Here is a 25,151-nt window from a genome sequence, read left to right on the forward strand (position 1 = left end):
AAAGGAGTGCAAGGTAGCATGGAGGGAGCATCGTGTTTAGTACCCGCCAAGACTCCACAATTGGGCTTGCAGGAGATGATGGTGCTTCCCCCGTTGCCGAATTTACCACACTGCCCTCTCCGGATCTTGGGAGCGCTCTTTTGGTGCAACCGGATCCGAGGAGTTTAATTAGGGATATAAATGGGGCGGGTTTCTGCTCCCCTGCCCCGCATCCCACTATCCCATCCCATCACCCGCTCCATCATAAAATTTATAAACTCATCATCCACCTCACCCTTCCATCCCCATCCCATCAAGGGAGATCAAAATAAATTTATCTTAATCAAAAATCAAAATTATATCTTATATATATATAAATATTTTAATATTTTCTATAAATGATAGGACAGGTGTGGCATAAATCCACATCCATTCCATACCCACGTGGGTTATTAGATTTTTTATCCATCCCACCCATGATTTATTTAGCTCATTCATTTATCTATCCCGCATGCAGGTTAAACGGATTGGATTTGCAGGTCAATAGATCGATTGCCATCCCTAATTTAATGCGAGGCCAAATGCCACACTTCCATTTGATAGGTGCCGTATTAATTAGAATAGTCCTGTCATCCATTTCCCAACTCACACGCCAACCATGATAGGTGAGTCCCATATTAGGGTTAGACTATATTGCCGCGAGACTTGAATTGAGGTAGAGTAGTTTTTTTGACAAATGAGGTGGAGTAGTTAGGATCCGTGAATATTCGAGGTAGAGCCGATGGTCCTAGTAAATCTGATGATATCTGAATGCTTTCAGATCTTTCAAAAAAAATATAGTCATTGGAATTCTCTGATGGAGGATCCTTCAATATTTAAATTAGTCGGATCTTTGAGAATAATAAAAAAGAATTAACAAGAGAATATTTTTTTATTTGAAAAAAGATTATCGAAAGATCCTTTATGTTTTCTTTTACGGGGATAGAAAAAGTTACCTTAATAACTAGTAACCGTCGTAGAAAATAATGATCCACAATGTAGTCATGGTAGGACCAAAATCGAATCGGATACTAATAATCCATATTATATTTGTTTTATCTGACGGATACAAAAATAGATATGGATATTATTCAGATGCAAAAATTTATAATCATATTTATTTAAAACAGATATGGATATAATTCGAATATTGAAAGTATGGATATAATTACGAATATAACTAAGATAATTAAACTTTATGACTATAAAATAAATATATTATCAAATAAATGATAAATCAAATTAATAACATATTTATATGATTATATATTTTTTTAAAAAAATTAATAAGTATGATATAAAATTATATAGGATTACATGCAGATTTGGATATTCGGATACGGATCAAATAGTTTTATCATATTCATATCATTTTTTTTTAGTGGATATAGATACGGATATGGATATTAGTCGGATCCTCAAATTTCTATCCATATCCAGATTAATTTAGATATGAAAATGGATCCGGACGGATAATATCCATACTACTTTCACCTCTAAATCACGGATAGTAGCATTAAGTGGCAATAACCCGCGTGCTATGTTCTTTATAACTGTTGGGAATTTCAATATAAACATCTGAAATTTAAGGAAGTGACACTGTTCTACATTTCTAGTATAACGGCTTAACTCCTATGTTTATTCTATAAGTCATCGGCTGGGATCCGACCATAAGGTTGGTATCAATCCAATAAGGTCGTCGGTTGCTAGCTGAGAATGTTATCCGAAGACGATGATCAAGATAAAAATTGAGTGGTGTGAGCCCACAATAGGCTAATTATCATATGTTAGGTGCTGCAAGCTTGGGAAAAGTGGGGAACGGAGAAGCGAATAAAGTAGGGACCAATGATTTTATTTTTTCTAAAAAAAAATGATGCAAAGGAAATGATTTATCAAGTATAGTTTGATAATTTTTATTCCTTTCCATAGACTAAAGTTGGGTGAACAACAAAGGCATTTCGAAGACAGATATCTTGAACATATAATAACCATATTCAATGTATATAAAAATTTTGCTTCTAAAAAAAAAATGTATGTAAAAATTTTGCATCATCCCTTATTTGCTACTTTGTTTAGAGTCTTCTTGTGTGCATAATTTTTTTCTCATGAACAATTATCCACATAGCCAAAAAAAAAAAAAAAAAACGTGTGCCTACAAATTTGGACAAGCATCAATTTTTAAATGAAAAAAAACTTCAATGATCTAAGGTACCTTCTGTCCCGAAACTAGCTAATACAGAGGAAACCTAAATTTTCTCAAAACACAGATAAATTTAGAATTTAATAGGCATTGTGTTAGAGAGACTGATATTTAACTTGCATGCTCGACCCTTGGAGAGAAAAAATAACTATGTAAACTTCTTTCAAAAGCGTACAACTTTTTGATCAAGCGGTACAAGATCACTTATCACTATTAATTTGACTTTAATGTTCACATGAATGCAAGTCTGCAATACATGACGAACCAAAAGGTTAGTACGAGGTCTTATAGATTATAAGGAATATTAGTTCTTCGTATCTACTAGCCTTACACCAATTAATTTATTCAAGAGAGTCAATAGTGATGCCCCCATTTGCTAGTGACATGGGCTGAGCAATGTCTTTTCTCTGCTTGAGCTAATTTTAGCATGACATACATAGCTTCACTCACACAATTACAGAAAAACACATAAATTCACGGCCTCATTCAATTAATAATTGGGTGCCAACTTACGTCTAGGGTCAACCATAATTGTGAACATAGTTGGCCATAATAATTATAAATAGTTGCAAATGAGGATGTAATTTTGAACAAAATTCTCCCCTACCAGGCTACTATGGAGTTTACTTGGAATTTTGTTGGTCATGCAATGAGCTGTCTACCCTCCAATTTGGATGGATCCGTACCAGCACATGTGGCCATGTTGACGAGTAAAGGAGGTTGTTGACCCATGACCATTTAAGTCCGTGGGATTGGACCTTAAACGATCCGAAGCAGGCATTTGCAGCCCTAGCGAACCAATTTGGCACCATTTGAACAGACATTATCTGTCAGATAGAAGCTGCAAATACAGAGAAATTTTATTAAAAAAATTTGCTATTATTATCAGCCATATTTGGAACAATATGAAGCAGTTGAAAGCCATCCATTTTTTAAGATATATGGACTACTCTACATCTTTCAATTTGATATCGGTTTGATATATTTATTGAAGACGAATAGCAGTAGATTGATCATTTTTTATGTGGCAGAATATTTTGAAGATTGGATCTGAAAATGACAAGACTTGTTTTTGCTTTATTATGTTGTAGAGAGGACCTCTTTAGTCCACATCGGTTATGGGACAAGAGGAGCATGGTTTATATAGATTGAAATTTTTCTTCCACATGAGAGTTTTTCAAAGACAAAACCGTGAGACTCTAAATGATCAAAGTCTATTAAAGCCTAAGACCACTGAAGCCTAAAGATGTCATAAGTCAAATCATTCGATCCCTTGACCCATGACCACAACATTGGCACCGTCTGTAAGATTGTCTTCTATCCACACATACTCCTTCTTGACTGGGGACTGTATTATGGTGTAGAGAGGAGGACTCTTTAGTCCACATCAGTTATGAGTCGAGAAAAGTATGACTTATATAGATTGAAATCTATTCCTCTATTTTCTCTTGACTGGGGCTGTGTTATGGTGTAAGAGGAGGATCTATTTAGTCCTACATCGATTATGAGTCGATTGAAATTTTTCTTCCATATGAGATATTTTTAAAGGATAAAATCATGGGATTTAAATGATCGAGACCTATTAAATTTAAGCCCATTGAAGCTTAAAAATGTTGACCCATGATCGCCACAGGCTTTGTGCGAACTTTTGTATTTTGTCTTTTGGACTGCTCTTATATTGTGACCACCGGTGCATATATATATATATATATAACACCCAGCCTGGCCTCAAGCGGACCCGAACCGTCCCAATAGCCTCCAACACGTCATTTTCGGACCGAGAAAGCCGGACCTGGATCCACGCACCAGACCTCGATCCCTGCCGTCCATCATCATCCTTCGACGAAGGCGTTTTCCTTCGGGCCCGCCTTACGACAGGAGAAACGATTCCCACCGGCTAATCTAGTGCATTCTATGAAACAGCCAGAACGGGACCGCCAAACCAAATAAGGCAACGGTCACTTGCTCCCCCGACCAATAGCATCCTTCCACCGCTAATGGCACTTCAGTAATTAACCCAACAACCATAGTCCTTCTTGGAATTCCATGGCCATTTCCCCGTGGCTTTGGACTCCTCGCCCCCGCTCCAGAAAAAGAAGTTAAGAGGAGCTGAAGACCCATCCCACTTCCTCCACTCTTCTCATCCTCTCTCAAGAAAGAAAGAAGAGAGAGGAGGAGGAGAAGAAAGGATGAGCAAATCCCCGATATTCCCAATGCCGGAGCCCCAGCACTACAGCGACTACGGCTTCGATCCCCAGATCGACTACCTCCAGGTTCCGTCCCTAAATACCCCCCATGTATTCTGTCCTCCCTTTTCTTTTGTTTGTTTCTTATTCCCACGAATTAAAAGGTGTTGGAGGAGGCGAGGAGGCACAGGAAGCGGAGCGAGGCGCGGTCGTTGGATGCGCTCCACTTCAAGCTCCAGAAGCCCATCTCCAAGGACGACTCCAAGGCCCGCAAGAAGCGCCGCTGGTGGTGGAAGTCCGCCCTCCGCTTCTGGAAGCGCGCCAAGGCCGGCGGCGACGACCACGGATCCGGATCAGCTTGCCGCCCGAAGGTCCACTCCACTCGCCCCTCGTATCCTTACCGTGCGGGGTCCGGACCGCTGTACGCGACGGAGAGCGTGGGGTCGAGTACCCACTGCCGCACCAGCTGGCCGAGCTCAGGGCCGCTGGCGGCGGCGGAGGTCGGGGCGGCGCCGATCCCGTATCTCTGCCTCCGGGATCTGAACCTTGTCGACGGCCCCCGGATCTCCGCCTCCGCAGCCCCCACGCCGATGCCCATCTACCTCGTTACTTGAGTCCCGGCTTGATCTCCTCCTCTCTGGAATGTTTTGAGCTCTTTTTATTTCTTCACTCTCTTGTTCATGTCATGGTGGGTCATGGCTTGATCTCCTCGTAACTGGGTTTTGGTTTTTGTTTAAAAGTGCGAGGGTGAAAAGGGTGCCTTTTTCCCTTAATTTTCTGAGTTGTCGTGTTGCTTTCGCTGTGCTTTCTTTCCAAATGCACGCGCCGTGTCTTACAAAATCTCCGGGTGATCTCTTTCGGTTTTTGGTGACAGCAGTGAGTTTAAAATATAGTCACCGCGAGTGAGCATAACCAACGGGGTAACGTTGGCGAATTGGTGTGTTCTCGTTACGCGCGGCCTCGCGAACACCAGTTGGGTCGGGTTGGGATCCGATGAGTTAGGAGGATCGAAAGACCCTAAATATCGGCAAAAACTCCAAAAAAGGCCAAAACTAATGAATGAAAGAAACAGGAATCCGCTGTAGCACCATTTGATCGAACATTTGTTGGCCTCTTGGTCACGTCTGCAAGCTCTTGGGCCGTTTCCCATTGCACTCCGGCATAGTCAGCGCGCCTACTCCGAGCACGAGCGAAGGATTGGGAGGTTGTAGCGCCATCGGGTAGAGATGAAGGCAAGAGGGGCGATGGAGTCGTGGTAGGAGGCGATGCTGGTGGTTGCGGGCCTGCGGTACTTCTACTGCTGAACAAACTTCTCCTCCAACGATGAGACGTTCGTCGCAGACTTTTAGCAACGGTAGCCCTTCAATTGGTTGCCCGTTATGAGCAAAATCCGAGATGATTGCCGTCCATGATACCAAACTCTTATCCTCCATACGGTCAAATGACATCATAGCAGACACCGTATGATCGTATTCGTGATCAGACAATTCCTGACGCGAAGCTCCAATCAATATCCATAGATCACTAAGTTATGGGCTGACCTCGTCTTTAAATCTCCCAAAAGTGCACAGACTGTGATCGCATTAGCGATTGTTATTATGCAAGGATCAGTGCCCTCAGCTCTCATTCGGACATAGATTTAGAGCTTCAGTTGCACATAGAAGCTCTAACAGAAGACCCATCATGGTAATTAAAGTAACAACATCCGTCAAAGACATTTATCTGAAAAGCAGCGATGTCCGAGTTTTCAAAGATTAGTTACATATCAAACAATGAATTCATCATGTAGACATCTAAATCTAGGCCAAGCTTAATAACATAACAATGTATGGTCTCATATAGTCCAAAAAAGCTATAACCAATACAATCTTTAGTGGCACTCTTCATGGTTGGGTACCAAATCGAACTTGTAGAGCTGTTTCAAAGCAATAGAGCCTCTTCAAACAGATCAATATGCACAAATGCGTCAATCGTTGCATTGCAGGTATTTCATCAAACAGTTTACATGCGACGTCGATTTTGTCCTGCCCTGCTCGAGTTTGGCCAGACTGGGACTCATTCACCCTCCTTCAATGCCTCCTCCATTGGATGGACCACGGATGGAGGGGCAGAACTCCTTATCGGAATCTGCTCTACATACAGTGCGCATCCAGGAAACTTCGGAGAGGCCGGTAGGTTGGTGATGGAAGGGCCATGGCCGCACCCCTATTCGAATTTGTCCGATTAAACCCATTCGAACGTGGCCCACGCTAACATGCAGGTTTAGTTTAGTTATTTTATTTGATCCAGATTCTGATCAAAGGTAAAGCTCTGATAAAATAATAAAGATATATTTGATAGTTATTATGATAATATTAATTTTTATATAATTATTATAGATAACATCCATCTCAGTCATTATGACTGATTCACATACTACTTTGATAGATGAGGCACATTATAAAAATTTATGGATAGAAAAAAAATTTTCTCGGATAAAACTAATGCATAAAGAAGATAATCTTGATCTGACATTGATGATAGCTAACTTGGTTTACACCAACTATAGAAATCTCAGAGTCTGCATGTTAATCAACCATGAGTAGATAAGGAAAAAAATAATAAACGTATCTCTCCAAATAAGATAGGAGATAACCAACATATCTCGCTAATGTTGGATTTGACTCTTAATGTATGACCTAATTATCATGTTTAACTCTTTGGATCAGTCATATGTACTAAATCAACTAAAATGAGCCCAATTAATTAAAAAAATATATTCCTGATAAGACTTAGACTGGAAGTTCAACTCTAATTAGGATTAAGTCTTTTGATGGAATAAAACAAGTATAGGTATAAATAGAGGTGGCCTGATCTCTTTTCTCTAACTCTTAAGAGGACGTGACGATTCTCCATCGATTGTCTGCGTTAAGGAGGAGGGTGAGGAGAGAGAAGACCAACTACCTGCAAAGAAAGATTAGACACTCCGTGGGCTACATGATCAACGTATTGGTGAGACAATGGCACAAGGTATGATTTATTTATGATTTTAATTTTTACATGAATATCGGAGTACGATCCAGACATTAATAAATTAAATTATCTAACATGTGGTATCAGAGCATGGTTTCATGCTTCATATTCATGCAAAAAAAAAATATTTTTTTTGATAATTTTTTAGAAAATTAAAATCATGATTTTGTACTTTTTTTTAAATTAATTAAGGTTTAAGAAAATTAAATTATAGTTTCTTAACTTTCTGAAACTGAAAAAAAAAAATGTTTGGGGCCGGCCGCATAGGCCGACCCACGCCGTCTGGCGAACGGGGCAGCGGCTGATGACAGCGGGGGATTGCGAGCGTAGGGGGAGCTCCTGCTCCCCGGTGACGGCGGCGGGGCGGTCCTCCATCGCCCGCACGTCTCTTGCAATCGCAGGAAACCGCGGCGTGTGCCGCGATGAAGGGAGAGGCTTGGGAACGGTGCATGGTCCTTCCCCTCCCTTCCTCTTTCTCCGACGGTCGGGATAGCGAACGACCGCCCGTCCGGCACATGGGGAGGCTCGGCCATGGGGATTTGAGGTTTTGATCGAGGAAGACACAGGGAAGAAGGAGATGAGGTATTGGATTTCTGATCCTATTGGATCCAGATCCAAACCCGTTCCAACTTAGATTCAAACCCATTAAAGCCTATCGGGTTTCGGGTTTTGATCTATTAAGGTTTTGGATCAGACCCGAACCCGTTAATCCGATTTTGTTTTAAACCTTTTTGCATATAACCCCGAAGAACAGTTAATTACAGAAACGTGCCTGCAGTTTTACAGAAAAGTCTTTTTTTCTTGTTATTTATGGTTGAGTTTTTTTTTTTTTTTTTTTTTTTTTTTTTTTTTTTTTTTTTTTTTTTTTTTTTTTTTTGATAAAATCACTGTAACTTTTTCGTTTTACATCCGATTTAAACGATTTTTGAACCGTTGAACACGTAATGACTTCCAAAACATCATATATGATAAAATATTTAAATAATTTAATATTATTATTTATTTTATAATTTTACTCACTATTTAATGTTCAAGTGTGTTTTCACGTAACCTCAAAGGATCCGAGCACTCTATGGATCTTGGATAGTTGAGTCATCGAGGGCTAATGATTTTCTTTCTTATTATAGTTTTGAAATTGCATAAAAGTGCATCTATTATAGTTGACTCAAAGATGATCGTAATTTGATATAAAATTAATAGTAAAAGATTGATTAACTTGAATTACATAAAGATGGAGAGTTCTAGATCCAAAGGTGAGAATAACCTCAGATTTTTGTAATCATGTTAGTTAACCACTGAAAGTGCTACTAATATGATGGGTCATAGTTTAAATATGAATTATATGCATATGGCATAATTATTGTTCTTGCTTACATATTTTATATTATTGTTGGTTATGATTTATGTGATGCATATTTTGGTATTGTTTATTTTGTTTAAATTATGATTAAATTAGTTGCGATACTTATTATATGCTATGACTCTTGTCCAAAAATATTGTATAGTTATATAATAAGTATTATTAGCAAGATTGTGTTATAGAATCTGTATCATGATCATAATTGTGAGCATGTTTTTTACTTACAACTATGATCCCTGTTCACTCTCGTCGCATCTAACATTTTCATACTGAATGGATTGAATTATCCTATTGGCACGAATAGCTTCTCATTGTTTTAGGATGCCTAGATTTAGATTTAGCCCTTCGTAAGCAGCCCGATCCACTTATCCTCACTAGTTCTTCTAATCATAAAGAATTATGTGAAAAGTGAGAGCATTCTAATAGATTGTCTTTCATGATTATTAACAGTTCTATAGCGAGAGATATTAGGAGATCTGCTCCAGATAATGAATTAGCCTCTGAGTACCTTTTCTCTGTAGAGCAATATTTTACCAGATCAAGTAAAATCTTAGCTGGTATCCTAATGAATAAGTTAACCTCCATAAATATGATGGATTTACAGGAGTGCAAAGTATATTATGAAAATATGTGATATAGTTGGAAAATTAAATAATTTGGGTATGACGGTATCTGAAAACTTCCTTGTCCAGTTTGTTCATAATTTTTTTTCATGTCAATTTAAGATTTACTACATATATAAGGAATCACGGTCAATGAATGAACTCATCTCCAGTATGTATAAGAAGAAGAGAGATTGAAATAGAAGGGGGTCCTAGTTGTTCATGTAGTTTCGCAGGAGCGTCCTAAAAAAAAGAAGGTGAAGAAAGAAAACAAAAGATCCAGCAATCCACCAAAAAAAATTCGCACAAATTAAAATATTTCTTCTATAACAAGGAGGGACATATCAAGAAAGATTGTGAGAAAAGAAAAAAATTATTCGAAAAGAAAAGTATTTCCTCATCACTTACTTTTTTCAAAACCAATTTCCTTGATGTTCTTTTTAATACTTTGTGGATTGATTCGAATGCTGTAATTCATGTTTCTAATTTATTGTAGAGATTCCTTTCAAGTCGGAAGCTAAATGATAGACAGCGATGGATCTTTATGAAAATCGGATGAAGTTCAAGATCATTTCAGTTGGGACCTACAGACTTATTATAGATATCAAGTTTCAATTAGTTCTACATGATGTCTTTTATATTCCTTTAGTATCTAAGAATTTAATTTTTTTTATCAAAATTTATTTAAAAGTTTTTTTATTTATTTTTATAAATTTAAATTTTAAATTAATAAAAATTTTATTTTAATTGGTACTAAAACATTATGCAATGAATTATATAAATTAAATTTGGATTCTTCTTTTGAATAATTTTTACTTATTTTGAATGACAATATCGGAATAAAATGTGGTATTATAAATGAGAGTTCTTCAATGTTGTGGTATGGATGATTAAGTCACATATCAAAAGAAAAGATGACTAGATTGATTGAGAAAGATATTTTACCAAATTTAGATTTTAGTGACTTTGGTATATGTATCGATTATATTAAAAAAAATAAATTAAAATCATAAAAGACATACCACTAGAATCAAGGACTTTTAGAATTAATACATACCGATATTTATGACTATTTTATACCTTATTCTAGAGGATAAAAGTATCATCTTTATTGATGATTTCTCATGTTATGATTATATTTTTTGTTACATAAAAAGTCTGAAGCTTTGAAAGCCTTTAAGATATACAAAGCTGAAGTAAAAAATTAATTAAATATAAAAATTAAGGTTGTGAAATCTGATAAGAATAGTGAATATTACGATAAATATGATGAATATGATCGTAATCTTGGATGTTTTTTTGCCAAATTCTTTGAACAGCATGGCATTATAGCACAAAATATTAGGCCAAAAAATCTCTAACAAAATAATGTGGCTGAAAGACGTAATCATAACTTGATGGATATGGTGAGAAGTATGATCGATAATTCTTCATTATTTTTAAATTTTGGGGAGAAGCCTTGAAAACCGCTATGTATATCCTAAACAGATATGTAGCAAGGTCGTTTCTAAAACTCCTTTTGAGTTATGGATGGATAGAAAATCAAGTTTAAGAGATTTATATATTTGGGGTTGTCCTGCAGAGGCTCGACTATATAACTCACAAGAAAAAAAATTGGATCCCAGAACTGTTAGTTGTTATTTTATTGATATAAAAAAAATCAAAAAATTTTAAATTTTATTATCCATCACACAACACTAGAATTGTTGAAACTAAAACTGATAGTTCATTGAGAATGATGAAAATAATAAAAGTAGTGAACCACATAATGCAATATTAAAGAAAATAAAAAAATCTTTTCCTATTACATAGATATTTCATATGAACCTATTCAACATAAAATTATAGAACATTAACAGGTAATTGATATATCACTTCCTGAATAGACTGTCAATGAACCCGATCCGATTGAAAATAATCACAATAATAACACTGAATCTAAAATATTACGGAGATCTATTAGAATTAGAAGATCGACTATTTCAGATGATTATATTATTTACTTACAAGAATGTGATTATAATGTTGGGATGAAAAATGATCCAATCTCATTTAAGAATGCCATGTATAGCGATGATTCTAAATTTTGGTTAGATGCCATGAAAGATGAGATAAATTCATAATTAAAAATTAAGTCTGAAAACTTATCGAATTGCTGAAGGATTTAAACCTGTAGGTTGTAAATAAATTTTTAAGACTAAATAGAATTCCAAAGGTAATATCAAAAAATATAAGCTAGACTTATAGCAAAGAGATCACTCAAAAAAAAGACGTCGATTATCATGAAATACTTTTTTCTAATTCTAGAAAGAATTCATTCAGAATCATTATAGCATTAGTAGCTTATTTTGATTTAGAGCTACGTCAAATAGATGTCAAGACCACGTTCTTGAATGGAGATTTAAAAGAAGAGGTGTATATGGAACAGCTTGAAGGATTTTTAGTGCAAGAAAATAAAAGGCTGATATATAAATTAAAGAAATCATATATGATCTTAAACAAGCTTCCAAATAATAGTACTTAAAATTTAATCATATCATTGCTTCATTCGAATTTAATAAAAATATTATGGATCAATGTATATATATCTGTGAAATTAAAATTTTTTTCTAAATATTTTGATATGAAAGATATAAAAGATGCTTCTTATGTTCTTGGTATAAAAATCCATCATGATAGGAATAAGAGTTATTTGATTTATCTCAAAAAAATTATATTACAGAATCTTAAAAAAATTTAGAATGTCAAGCTACTCATCAAGTGAAGTGTCAATTATTAAGGATGATAAATTCAATAAATTTTAATGTGTCAGCAGCGAGATTGAGAGAAATCGGATAAAGGATATGCCCTATGCATCTGCAGTAGGTAGTCTGATGTATGCTCAATATGTACTCATCTTGATATTAGTTTTGCTTTAAAAATACTGGTAGATATTAGAGTGATCCAGGTATGGACCACTGAAAAGCTGCTAAGAAGGTGATGTGCTATCTTCAGGAGATTAAAGACTACATGCTCACTTATAAGATGACTGATCAGTTGAAGGTGATCGGTTATTCAGATATAGATTATACTAGTTCCTCGCTAATAAAAAATTTACATCAGGTTACATCTTCTTGTTGGCTGGTGGAGTAATCTTATGGAGGAGTATAAAACAACGCATTATTGCTTACTCTACTATGGAAGCTGAATATATAAGCTACTACGAGACTTTCTTACCTGCTCTATGCTTGAGAAAAATTATCTCAAGCTCAAAGTTATGGATTTTATTTCTAAACCATTGAGAATTTATTGTAACAATTCTGCTGCAGTTTCTTTCTCTAATAGTAGCAAGATGACCAATGCAAACAAACACATTGATGTTAAGTATCTTGCTGTGAATGAGAGAATTAGTAGTCATCAGATATCTATTGATTTTATTGGTACTGCTTGTATAATAGCTGACCCTTTGACGAAAGTTTAGTGTCCAAAATTTTCAAAGAGCATGTAAAAGCTATGGACATTTGTCATTGAAATATTTAATTATAATAGATACTTATTTTGAGATCTCTTAATAGTTTGGTAACTACTATTACTTCTGTTTAATTATTGTTTGTATACATTATGGTTGATTTTTATTAAAATTAAGATAAATAGGCATAATAGTGGGACCATTATTATAGATATTATGATTTTTGATACCCTATGTATTCTAGTATATAAAGTTGGGCTAAGTGAGAATTATTGATATCATAATATATGGAAGGGAGTATGTCAATTGAGATATATAACCACTATGATCTTCATTGATGGTTTTTACTTAATCAAAGTATAAAAATCTTTCAAGGAATAGATAATTAGGCAAATTTTTAAAAAATAAGTGCACATTTGTCGGATGACTTCAAAATTTAATTCAGGACTGTTATTTTTGAAAATTAAAATATTTTATTTTTTAAAGTAATTTTTTTTGAAAAATCAAAGAGTTATTTTTAGGTAATAATATAGATCAAGTGGGAGAATGTTGGATTTGACTCCTAATGTGGGCTTAATTATCACTTAATCAGATTTAACTCTTTGGATCAGTCACATGTACTGAATCAATTAAGGTGACCCTAATTAATTAAAGAGATCTATTCTTAATAAGACTTTGATTGGAAGTTCAACTCTAATTAAGATTAAATCTTTTGATGGGATAAGATAAGTGCAGGTATAAATAGAGGCAGCCTGATCTCTTTTCGCCAACTCTCAGAGGGTGTGATGATTCTCCATCGATCGTCCATGTTAAAGAGGAGGGTGAGAAAAGAGAAGATCAGCCACTCGTAAAGAAAAATCAGATGCTTTACGAGCTACGAGATCATCGTATTGGTAGATAATGGTGTAAGGTATGATTTATTTATGATTTTGATTTTTGCATGAAACAGAAAAAGGCCCCACTGACTGGTGGTGCTCATGGCCGAAAGAGCAAATCACAATAGTGCAACCAAGGGACTTCAATCGATGATTGGCGGCAATGATGGTGCTAGAAAAGATCAATAAAATTATGAAAAATAGGATAATCTCAGAGACTAAGTTTCTCAAGAAAATTCGATGATTGCCGGTCGAATCAATAGTCTACGGATCAAGAATAATAAAGTAAAAGATTGGTGAGGCATTCAAAGGTTTTTTACTTGTTTCATATCTATGTCAACGTAGAAACCTCCATTTTAATATATATATTTAAAAATTAAATAAAAATTTTAAATAATTATATACTCAGAAATCATTACGGAAAGTCATAGATCCGAACTGATTTCTAATAAAATAAAAAAATTCAAAGACTAAATTTTTCAAGAAAATAGAGCCAGAATCAATAGTCCTGAATTAAGAATAATAAAAAAAATTAATAAATTTATTTACTTAAATAAAATTTAAAAATTCTATTTGCATCTGGATCCCTCTCAAACTCAATATATCGAGGAGGAAGATAAGTGCCCATCGAACTTTTTTTTTTCACTGTTTTTTTTTAAATAAGATTGAAAAATTATGTAACTCTAATAATGGGATCTACTTATGAAAATTAATAATATATCAATATTCACATGCACTTCTGGGACAACTTAGATGCTTCTCTGTGTTTAAATCATCATGGAGTCGGTCTTATTAGTGAATAATCCTGAGCAGTTTATTTTATTCAAATTAATTTATTTAATAAATATTTTATTTTTGAAAATCAACCTGTGGGATTCAATTTGGCAAACCATTCCAGAAGTCAAGATTCTGTTTTTTCAAAAAAAATAAATATAAATTGATGAATTGTACCATCATACTTCTCTGTCTTTCAAAATTTAACTGGTTCACTGAAACTTATTTATGAGAGGACTTAAAAACTAACATGCCGTCCGAGGCTTATACTAAACCTCCTCATGGAATGCTATAACCCCGCACGTTTAGCAGCAACCTGAGGCCAACAAAAAGGCCTCGCCACCGCTGTGTCCTCTCCTCCCCCATCTCCTCTCATTCCATCCCTTTCCTCTTCCCCCTCTCGCCATGGCGCAACCGATGAGGCTTCGCATAGAGTTCGAGGATCGCTATCTCCGGACCAAGTCTCAGAGGTCGGAGGGGCTGAGGCGCTGCTGGGCCCTCTTGAGACCCGATCTCGCGACCATCAGCGACCTTGCCGATCTCCTTCTAGAACCCGCGCTCGAATTCCGGCCTCCTCGTCCGCATCGACCGCTTCTCGTTGGGAAATCTCCTAGACATTCGCGGCCCCATCATCGGGATTGACCGCATCTCGTCGAGAAAACCCCTCGGAATCCTGAGGCTCTTGGGGAATGCTATCATGTCGTCAACGTAAGGGATCGCGTGCCTGTCGGTCGGGGTGGCCGTGCCGATGGCCATGACAGCCGTGGCGGAGGCGGAGCAAGAAGTGGGCTCTGTCGCTCAGTCGCGTTTCGCCGAAGAGATGGGCCAGTGCGCTCCCACGCTTTCTTCAAAACCGCAGCGCTTCCACGCGGCTTCATCCGGTTTTCCTAAAGCTCCACGTGTCAAACAGTGAAAAAAATAAAAGGGCCACGGGCTGGGGAGAAGGGTGGATATGGCGCGGACACCGTAACCCTATCACAACCCTATTTCGTCCCCTTTTCTTTTCCTCCCACCAATCCAAACCCTAACCCAAACACTAACCCTAACCCTAACCGTAACTTTCTTCCCAAAAAAAACTTACGAAATTCCTCTCCCGATCTCTATCAGGCCGCCACCGCCCGCCGGTCTCCACTGTCACCTTCCTCCCCATCATCACCGGCATCGGTGTCCTTCCCATAGATCTCCGACTTCCTGCGCTCCTGGGCGCCACCTCCTACCAGTCTTCCGTCGCCTTCCTCCCCATCGTCACCGGTGTCGATCTTCCTCTCCGATCTCCCTCAGGTGCTTTGCTCTACGGCGATCTACATCCTCGTCTCTTTCAGGTAAGCTTCCATTCGACCCTCTCTCTCTCCCTATCTTCTCTCAAAGCCTCCCACCCGATCGAGACTCCCGAGAACGGAAAAAAAGAAAGGAAATACCCAAGGCAAAACCCCAGCGATGGTCTCGGCTTCCCTGTTCGGCCACTCCAAGCCTCCCATCCCAACCATATAGCGAGTTCCTAAGCTGTAAAAAAGATTATCACCTAGCCAAAAGTTTTTAAAGTGAACCCTCATCTACGTGCCCTGATAGGAGGTTCTCTTTGTATGTTCTTCTCAATCTTTTCTCCCTGACACCCTTGGTCATCTCTCGTTAGATGGCCTTCAGTTCATATCACATCATTTGCTTAGGGAACTTTGGGTGATCAACTGTTTTAATGCCCCAACTCTTTGTGGGGAGATGCTTATAATCTAGATTGAAGCAATAGAGAGAATGCTAGAATGTTTTAAATTCTGTTCTGCTACATCTTTAAAGCTGATAATCATGAGGCTAACGTCAAGTAGGTTGACAGATTAAATAACCGGATTCTGAGTCATAAAAACAGAGAAATTTATGAGTGATTTTACACTAGTGAACAATTCAGATATATTTAAGTATCTTCAATATCACCCATCTGTGCAGCATCCCTTAGTTGGATGTCGTAGATATTTGAAGGGTCAGAATCATTGGATGCCTGGACAAAGCTGGATAACAGCTTAAACATAATTGCAATTCATTTGTATAAAGATTGTAATTGAAGTTTTGCCACAAGATAGACTTCTTGACCGAATAAATTAAGATACTCATGCATTCCATTTGGCTTATTTTAAGTGAATAACTGCCATTTCATTCACCATGCTAATTCTGTACGCCATAACCATATTCATGATTTACAGTACTTATGAATTCTTCTGCAATCTCTCTTGAATGTCATCAATGATCATGTATTCTCCATCACATTGAGCATCATCTAGAAGTTATAGGACCTCTCTTATCAAGTTGTACCGCAACATTGCCGAGAATGACTTAGCCTGAGCATGCACAAGAATTTACTTCTGATGCCATTGTGAGTTTATATATATATGTTTATATATATATATGTATGTGTATGTATGTATGTATGTATGTATGTATATGTATATGTATGTATGTATGTATGTATGTATATATATTATATATATATATATATATATATATTATATATATATATATTTTTATATATATATATATATATATATATATATATATATTCTAGGCTTGTATGGAAAAAACTCAATGGCATTGGTTTTCAGAAAAAAAGATAGAAAATTTTAGACATGAAAGAATATAGAAATTTGAAGTAAAACTTCTATTGGAAGGTGGATTGCTTGACCCTATTAGTAGTAATTAAATTCTGATGATATAACTTTTTACATATTCCCTATTGTCCCTTCAGTTATATGTCTATTGCTGCTTCTAGAGCTATGTTTTTATTACAACATTTGGTTTTCATTTACATGGGTAATTACTGGCTACTATGTTTCCACATCCTATTTAGTTCATTGCAGGTATGATCATATTAGGGCAGAGTGTTCTCTTTTATTTGTGATTGCAAGGATGTTGCCGATTGATCCATCGAAGAGGAACAGCTTTGAGCGGCATATTTGTGAAGGGGATTTGGTTATTGTATATGAGAGACATGATAACATGAAGGCCATCAAACTACAGAAGGATTCAGTGTTCCAGAATAGATTTGGTGTTTTTAAACATTCAGACTGGATAGGAAAGCCTTTTGGGTCCAAGGTGCTGAGCAACAAGGGTGGTTTTGTTTACCTTTTAGCCCCAACTCCTGAGTTATGGACCCTGGTCCTGAGCCACAGGACTCAGATTTTATATCTTCCTGATATTAGCTTTGTGTTATCCTACCTGGAAATTGTGCCTGGTTGTTTGGTTCTTGAGTCTGGCACAGGAAGTGGTTCTTTAACAACCTCTCTTGCCAGAGCTGTTGCTCCTTCTGGCCATGTTTACACATTCGATTTTCATGAGCAAAGGGCAAATTTGGCTAGGTAGGTCATCTAATCCTGGCAATGCATGATGAGAAGATCATTATCTTACTGCTAGTTTAATGATTCCATTAGACAATGTCATCATGTATGATGAAAGACTTATTTGTTACATAGAAACTGTCTCATGGTTGCAACTTGCAGGTTTCTCTCTAACCTCCTGCTTGTATATACTCTTCAGTAAAAACATATTTAATTCTAGATCATTTTAACAAATGTAATTTTGGCCTCTTCATCTTCACAGGGAAGACTTCAAAAGAAATGGGTTGAGCAGCTTGATTACAGTGACTGTCCGAGACATTCAAGGGGAAGGATTTCCTGAGGAGTTCTGTGGGTCTGCTGACTCGGTGTTCCTTGACCTCCCCCAGCCTTGGTTGGCAATGCCATCCGCTGGAAGAATGTTGAAGCAGGATGGTGTATTATGCTCATTTTCTCCATGCATAGAGCAAGTGCAGCACTCATGCGAGGCTTTAAAATCAAATTTTACAGGTTCTCTCTCTCTCTCTCTCTCTGTGATACAAGATCTATGTAGCAATTTACCTTTGCACCTTTCCAGGAGTGAACCACATGCCTGCTTTTGATTACGGTGGAGCTTGAATGCAGTTTGTCCATTATGCTCGATTCTTTGCTTAGCTAGTTCTCCAGCCTTTGAGCTCAACCATACTGTCATTTCCCTGACTTAGCCATATTTCTTCTAGATTTGTAAAATAGCTCATTTAATTTTGAAGAATCATGCAATCCCCCAATTCCAGCACCACCACCACCCCACCTCCCTCCCCCCCCCCCCCCACCAACAAAAAAAAAAAAAACAAAAAAAAAGAAAAGAAAGAAAAGAAAAGAAAAAGAAACAGAAGAAACTTGCAGTTTCAAAGTTTCCAGATGATATTGCGTCACGAACTTCAATTCTTAGGGATGCGACCCTCTTCAAATTCTCAAGCATTCTGGTCTTAGCAAAGCTTTCATGACCCAACTGGTGCAAGTTCACTGATCTATTGTTTGTGGCCCTTAGGGAGATGATAGACATGCTTTTAAAAATTGATAAATTTTTGCTCTGCATCTTGCAGATGTAAGGACATTTGAGGTGCTTCTTCGGACTTACGAAATCAAAGAGGTAAGAATGGATGGAAATGGAGGTGGCGAGGGTTCTCCTGTGGGGCCTTTCCCTCGCAAGAGAAGGCAACGTTTGTCAGGTGAAGGAAACAATGGAAATGTGGAGCAAACTACTACTGCTGTCATGGTTAGGCCATGCAGTGAGGCAAGAGGACATACTGGATATTTGACATTTGCGAGACTTGCATGTATCTGATGTAGTAGGTGGGTCAGTTGATATAACTATTATTACTCACTTGTCTAAGCTATGTCATGCATTATATCTGTTGCCTGACATCAAGGTAATAGAGAACCGTTTGTTATCAGGCACTCTTGTGGAAGGTGGGGCTTTGCATACACTGCAAATCATTAAAACAGCGATGCCAACAGCTTGAAGCGTCCAACAGAGGACGTGGTGGACTGGCTGTCATTAATAGCCGTTCGAGGAACATTGTCTACAAATTGTCCGCAGGTCCGAAACACAGAAAATGTTAATGGCCTAATAAGCCTTAATCTAATTATTACTATTTTGAGCAAGGGTCAGGCCAAGGTTCGTTACAATGACCAAATTGATGGTGCGAAATTTAGGTAATGGTTGATTGAACAAGAGTTGTTTCTACATTGCAGCATGTGTAGCATTTGTATCACCTGAAGCTCCATTTTTTTTTTTTTTTAACATGAATCTTTAACGTAAAAATTGCTAGCGTACTCTGGGTTTAATTTTCTTCCACTACAAGAGCTTGGAGACGTGTTTTTTCTCAAACACAAATTTTCTCCTGTGGGTTTTAGGAGGAAAAAAGGAATATCGAAAGGTTTCCAGAGTTTTTTTTTATAGAAAAATTAACTTGCACTTACGAAAGGGAAATCTGAGAAAATTTAACCTTTGTTTTGCACCTACTTGGTAAAATCAGATGCGTCATAAGCGTGCAAGGGAGCTTTATTCTTGAACCTCCCCTTCGTTCGTCTGTTCGAATACCTCTGTCTCCCATGCAATTCCCATATAATAAGGTGAGGTTTCTAAACTCGATCCAGAAGTTTTAAAGCTATTCTATCGTAGTTCCAACATTGCAGGTTGGAAATTGAACTTTGAAACGCTGGTATCCTTCGGAATAGCGCGTTAGCTTTTGATCGACATGCTCCGCGGTACAAATCGTTTGGCTCACGGAGCTTTTAAGGACATTAATTTATCATGCCGATGCACCTAACGGTGAAAAGTCTCGGTACTTTTTACGCTATTTGTTTTGTCCCATTCTACGCATGGACGAGTCATCTCCTTCATTCCCACTAGCATCTTGTGTCTAACTGGTTTGGTGCTAGGTTTGTTCCTATCCCTTGTTTTTCCATTTATCCTGTTGCTTTCTGGATTAGTTCATTAAACCGGACTCTAGGGTAAATCAGACCCTTGCTTTCCTTTGCTTGCTTATTTTTAGAGCAAGACTATCGTCATCCTTTGCCCAACCACCCAACTGATCGTCTATAATCACAAACCAACGACTGAAAAAAACATGCATAGGACCTCATCATGAGATTGCAATAAAAACAATAGCTGGGAGAATAACAGTAACTTCTAGCTTGGTACAAACAGTATAGGATAACATGATAAACAACATCTATAAAAGGGTGCCCAGCGATGCTGAGCTTAGAACCTACGCCTCAGGGCCTAGAACAGCACAAAGTCAATAATTTATTCCTTGGTAGCAAGGACGAACATTAACCTTCCCCCTCGGTTAAAAAATAAAAAAAATGATTAAAAGAAACACGCCGGGCACGAGCAGAATAAATCAACAGGGTAGCAGGAGGGCCAGGAGATGTGGTGAAGCACAATGGTTGCTAAGCCAAGCTCCAGAAACCCTCCACATACTAGAGAATTGAGATGGTAGCTGTTGAGGGCTGATTCCATATTAGATAAGTTAAGGACTCCAATAGTGCTTATATACTCGTGGGTCCATACATCTATCAGCTTATGCTTTTGTATTTCATTTGGGGATCTGATGCAGGGGTCATCCCAGCCTTTGGAGTAGAGGTGGAAACTGGGCAGGCTAGGTCAGGTTGGTGGTCAGCTAGGTCTAACCAGATATTTTGAGACCTTAATCCAGAATCCAACCCCACCTAATCTTTAACCTCGTCTCCTTTATCCAAACCCAGCTGTACCTTAATTTTTAAAGCTTCAGATCAAAATCGGGTTAGACAGATTTGGCTTACATCGGATCAAGTTCAATCAGACTAATTGCATCAATTTAGCCAAATCACCTATAAATGCTCCCATATCATACAAATATTATTGAAAGTAAAATATAATAAACTAGAAATGGCAATGTATGATTTCAGTTAAACAAATAGTAGCAAGATTGTGGAAAATGAAGATACATCTTACATAATATATATATATATAATGTAACATAATACTAACAAGAGAGACTAGAGCTAATATACAGGCACTCACCAACAACCCACGAGGATCAATCCTTGCTAGATGATGACATAGGGTTTGCTAGATGATGACATAGGGTTTGCTAGATGATTTCAGCTATTAGGTTAGATTTGCTACTTCTAAACTATTTACTGCTAAAAAATATATATAATTTGGAGATCCCTACCCAAAGCATTGCTTACGTATCCAACAGTCAAAACAAATATCGTACATAACCCTAACACTAGATACCAAAGGAGCTCTAAATTGCATAATCTTTTGACAATAAAGAATTTAGATCTCAAATAATTAGTACCAGACTCCAGGTCATCAAATCAGCTCCAATACTTTAATAACCAAATACTAAATATACCAGCTTAACACAAAAACTCGAAATAAACTACAAATAAGTCTTGCAATATCGGTCCCAAGCAGTCGATTTCTCATGAAACATTACAATAAAGAAAATTAACATTAGCTTGAACTTCAAAAAATCTACTCTCCAGATAATACCATATATGAGACCATATAACCTGCTGCACCTGAGTTTCACTTCTTTCCTTTCTTAGGTGCCCTACAGGAGAGAGACATGTCAGTTAAATTCTTCAGGCATGTACTTTGGAGTGGCTGAAGCACTACAAAAGAATGCTTATAAAAATCCTTACTCGGCAGTTTGAGAGACAGGTGCGGCTGCTGGTGCTCGCTCACCTGGACCCTGCTTGCATTAAAGGTAAATAAAGGGGAAAGTCAAAATGCGTTCAGCAAAGTGGTTGATCAAATGTTGGCTTCACATATAGGCCCATGCAAATCTTCTTCCAAAAAAAATCTAAATCAGCTTACAAATACGCCAACATATTACAGTATGGATCAAATGATATCCAGTTATAAAATGATTAGCCTGTCATGCATCCAACAACCCACAGAAAATTCCAAATAAACAGAAAATAGCACTCTTCCATCAAGTTGCTAACCAAGGATGATTAGTAGGTGAGAAACTAAAATCTGGTAGGTTTTCAAAAGAAGGTATTTGCTCAATATGATTTTTTTGGGAAAAAGATTTCTACCACGGAACCTTTTCACCTACTACTAAGTTATGGAAAATGTTCCTTCTCATCACCCTCAACACCTTTCACCATCAACTACAAAGTAGAGAAATTAATTGTTTGGCACAATATTATGATGGCCACAGGAACAAAAGAGAACCCTGGATTTCAGCCCTCTTATAAACCAAAGAGCTATTAGTTCCTAATTAAGCCAACAAGTGCTGAACCCTCTGTGCAATGAGAGCCCTTTGCTCAGCATAAGTTGCATAACAAGAAGAGATAAAGGGGAAAACCATACAATAAAAGTGCGTCAAGTTGTTTGCCGCTAAAAAACTAGTGCACATACTTATGTTCACTAACACGCAGAAATACCATTTATCTATAGACAGAAAAAGGAAAAAAAAAAAAAAAAGCAGCACACTTGGTGATAAATTTCAATATCCAGAATGGACTTCATAAAAATATAAATCAACGAGACTAAATTCATCTCACCTGAGCCAACCGCTCCTCTCTCCTAGCAAATTTCCTCTCTCTGCTTGCCTTGCTCTTAGCTCTCTTAGCTTCAAACTGGTCAGACAAAGTCTTCTCTCTTGCTTTCTCAGCCTTAGACTTGTGAATGCTCTCCATAAGCACCCTCTTGTTCTTGAAGACATTACCTTTCACTTTCATATACATGTCATGATACATGTGCTTGTCGATCTTCTTTGATTCCCGGTACTTCCGCAGCAAACGCCTCAGAACTCGCATTCTCCTCATCCAAAGAATCTTGGTGGGAAGCCTAGCCTCCCTAGTACCTCTGCGCTTACCTGAGGAATTCACAAAATATCAACTAAAGAAACATTAGTTACACTAGACTAATGTTTGCATTTTTCTTTCCAGTGATGGCATACCATATCCAGAATGGCGTCCCTTCCTCTTGGCCTCCAATGCTCGCCTTGCACGAGATCGTGAGTGGATCTTCATGGGCTTCCTGATAATGAATCCATCTTTGACCAACTTTCTAATATTTTGGCCTGCATTTCAAAACAAACAGGCAATCTTTTAAATGATAAATAATGAATACTGTTTCATTGACGGAGATATGCTTTAATTCCATAAATTTTGTCAAGGGTAACAAGAAATCTAGGAAAACAGCAGCTTTAGAAAGAAGCCATTTGACAATAAACAACACCAGTGTAGATGGAACTTCATTTGTAGTTTGTTGGGCCAGTTAATGAGGTTGTAATGCAAATTCATTTCTAGTATGCATATATTTTGAAATATGAAATAGCCACTTGATAACATTATTACGCATGTAAGCAGAGAATAATATGTAGTGAAAAAAAAAGAGACCATGATAGGTGATGTGTCATGTGTCAGATATCATCTTGCACCTATAAACAAAAAAGAAAGCCTTGTGGCATAAAAATGTGGAGCTAAAGCCAGCTTATAGGTGATTAAACAATAGAATCATCAAAGGTTTTCCGAACATTGTAACTTCATCCTTTCTTCAAGTTCATATCAACCAAGGAGCACCAACAATGAAACATAACATTTAGGCGGCACCATGAATGTTCCATCCAAAGTTAACCAGATGCCAGCATGTATGTTCACTAAATAACTCTATTACTATGCCAAGTCATTCTACTAAAAATCCAAGCCTTTCGTTCCACCCATCATTTAGTTGAAACAATACTACTTTTTATGCTTTAACTATTCAATTTCCTAATACATGTATGGTTCCAATAGGGTGCCCCCACCTCAGCATCACCCAAGTAAAAGAAGATTCTCACACAACACTTCTTTTATAGTCTACCCAAAAAAAAAAAAAAAAAAAAGGTCTATCAATTACAAAATAATCCGACAGTCATAAGGACATGAAGATGTCCCATGGCTGGTATCTGAACCAAACGGGTTTAAGGCTTCCGCCATAAAAAGCACATCCAATCACGTGTATTAGCCTATTACAACGACTAGAAATTAAAAAGTCACATCAGGTCATCAAAAACAAATCAATCAGTAAACAACCTTCAGAACCCTAATCTCATTAGTGGCATCGAAATCAAAAGGAACATAAGTTTCAAATCAAACCACATGTGATTTTTGATTTACTTCCTATAGCACGGAAACACATCTACAAACCAAAAAAAATACTCAAATCCAGGCATCCCAAGCGAAAATTTAAGCAAATATAAAAACATACATAAATCAATCGACAACAGATCAAGATCAAGCATCCGCACTCATCTCGGACCTAGGGCTCGTCTCTTGAGCCCCAACACTAATCCTAGCCCTTGAAGAAAAAGGCGGAAAGAGAGAATGAGAGAGAGAGAGAGAGAGAGCTTACGAGAATTCGCCATGGAGATCTCGTTGACTTCATTGGGATCCAACCAGACCTTTCCTCGCCCGCACTTGAGCACGCTGGCGGCGAGCCTCTTTTGGAGTTTGAGCGACACCATCGCTCTACCCTCTCTGTTGCCCTCTCGATCTTTCTGTGTGCAGTTTTGAGGAGAGACGAGGAAATGCGGCGACGGGAGGGGTTTTATTACCGGACGACCGGGCGCTAGGGTTTGTGACCTTTCCGCTGGATTTCTTGGGCCTCAAGTTTGATGGGCTGATTTGGTGATTCAAACTTGAAAAATTCTTTGTGCACCCTGCGCTGAACTCGTGCACTGCACACGATGATTGGCCCGGATCGGACTATACGTGAAAAAAAATATATATATATATTTCATCAGTCCTGATGCACAAAAAATTTCTCAAAAATTTGGATCTTGCGGCATTTGGAAGAAGAGATATACTCTGTGCACTGCAGGC

General features: G+C 37.5%; 3 protein-coding genes across 5 annotated transcripts; 2 read left to right on the forward strand and 1 right to left on the reverse strand.

The window, feature by feature from the left end:
- The first annotated feature begins 4,321 nt into the window (after positions 1-4,321).
- On the forward strand, positions 4,322-5,177 carry LOC105057446 (uncharacterized). Its single transcript, XM_010940055.4, has 2 exons — positions 4,322-4,491; positions 4,569-5,177. The coding sequence occupies exons 1-2, from the start codon at positions 4,408-4,410 to the stop codon at positions 5,016-5,018; spliced, it is 534 nt and encodes a 177-aa protein (XP_010938357.1). The 5' UTR covers positions 4,322-4,407; the 3' UTR covers positions 5,019-5,177.
- A 9,629-nt stretch (positions 5,178-14,806) lies between these two features.
- LOC105057445 (uncharacterized) lies at positions 14,807-19,521 on the forward strand. Of its 3 annotated transcripts, none has more exons than XM_073248426.1 (5): positions 14,807-15,797; positions 17,309-17,816; positions 18,058-18,302; positions 18,878-19,120; positions 19,230-19,521. In XM_073248426.1, the coding sequence occupies exons 2-4, from the start codon at positions 17,368-17,370 to the stop codon at positions 19,117-19,119; spliced, it is 936 nt and encodes a 311-aa protein (XP_073104527.1). In that variant the 5' UTR covers positions 14,807-15,797; positions 17,309-17,367; the 3' UTR covers position 19,120; positions 19,230-19,521. The 3 variants fall into 3 exon arrangements, with proteins under 3 accessions (XP_073104527.1, XP_073104526.1, XP_073104525.1); XM_073248424.1 differs by having other exon boundaries at positions 14,808-15,797; positions 18,878-19,127; XM_073248425.1 differs by lacking the exon at positions 19,230-19,521 and having other exon boundaries at positions 17,319-17,816; positions 18,878-19,228.
- Positions 19,522-21,639: 2,118 nt separating this feature from the next.
- LOC105057444 (large ribosomal subunit protein eL19y) lies at positions 21,640-24,918 on the reverse strand. Its single transcript, XM_010940051.4, has 5 exons — positions 24,682-24,918; positions 23,246-23,368; positions 22,848-23,161; positions 21,978-22,027; positions 21,640-21,886 (listed from the first exon to the last, which is right to left on the reverse strand). Exons 1-5 carry the CDS (start codon positions 24,791-24,793, stop codon positions 21,862-21,864), a joined length of 624 nt encoding a protein of 207 aa, XP_010938353.1. The 5' UTR covers positions 24,794-24,918; the 3' UTR covers positions 21,640-21,861.
- Between the last annotated feature and the right edge of the window lie 233 nt (positions 24,919-25,151).

Source organism: Elaeis guineensis, chromosome 14 (genome assembly GCF_000442705.2).
Source record: "Elaeis guineensis isolate ETL-2024a chromosome 14, EG11, whole genome shotgun sequence".
NCBI lineage: Eukaryota > Viridiplantae > Streptophyta > Magnoliopsida > Arecales > Arecaceae > Elaeis > Elaeis guineensis.

Coding starts and splice junctions, on each gene's coding strand:
- LOC105057444 (XM_010940051.4), bottom strand. CDS start 24,793: ATGGTGTCGCTCAAACTCCAAAAGAGGCTCGCCGCCAGCGTGCTCAAG. Junction 23,369..24,681: donor GATCTCCATGGCGAATTCTC/GTAAGCTCTCTC, acceptor TTTGAAATGCAG/GCCAAAATATTAGAAAGTTG. Junction 23,162..23,245: donor GGGACGCCATTCTGGATATG/GTATGCCATCAC, acceptor TGAATTCCTCAG/GTAAGCGCAGAGGTACTAGG.
- LOC105057445 (XM_073248426.1), top strand. CDS start 17,368: ATGTTGCCGATTGATCCATCGAAGAGGAACAGCTTTGAGCGGCATATT. Junction 17,817..18,057: donor CAAAGGGCAAATTTGGCTAG/GTAGGTCATCTA, acceptor TCATCTTCACAG/GGAAGACTTCAAAAGAAATG. Junction 18,303..18,877: donor TTTAAAATCAAATTTTACAG/GTTCTCTCTCTC, acceptor TGCATCTTGCAG/ATGTAAGGACATTTGAGGTG.
- LOC105057446 (XM_010940055.4), top strand. CDS start 4,408: ATGAGCAAATCCCCGATATTCCCAATGCCGGAGCCCCAGCACTACAGC. Junction 4,492..4,568: donor CCCAGATCGACTACCTCCAG/GTTCCGTCCCTA, acceptor ACGAATTAAAAG/GTGTTGGAGGAGGCGAGGAG.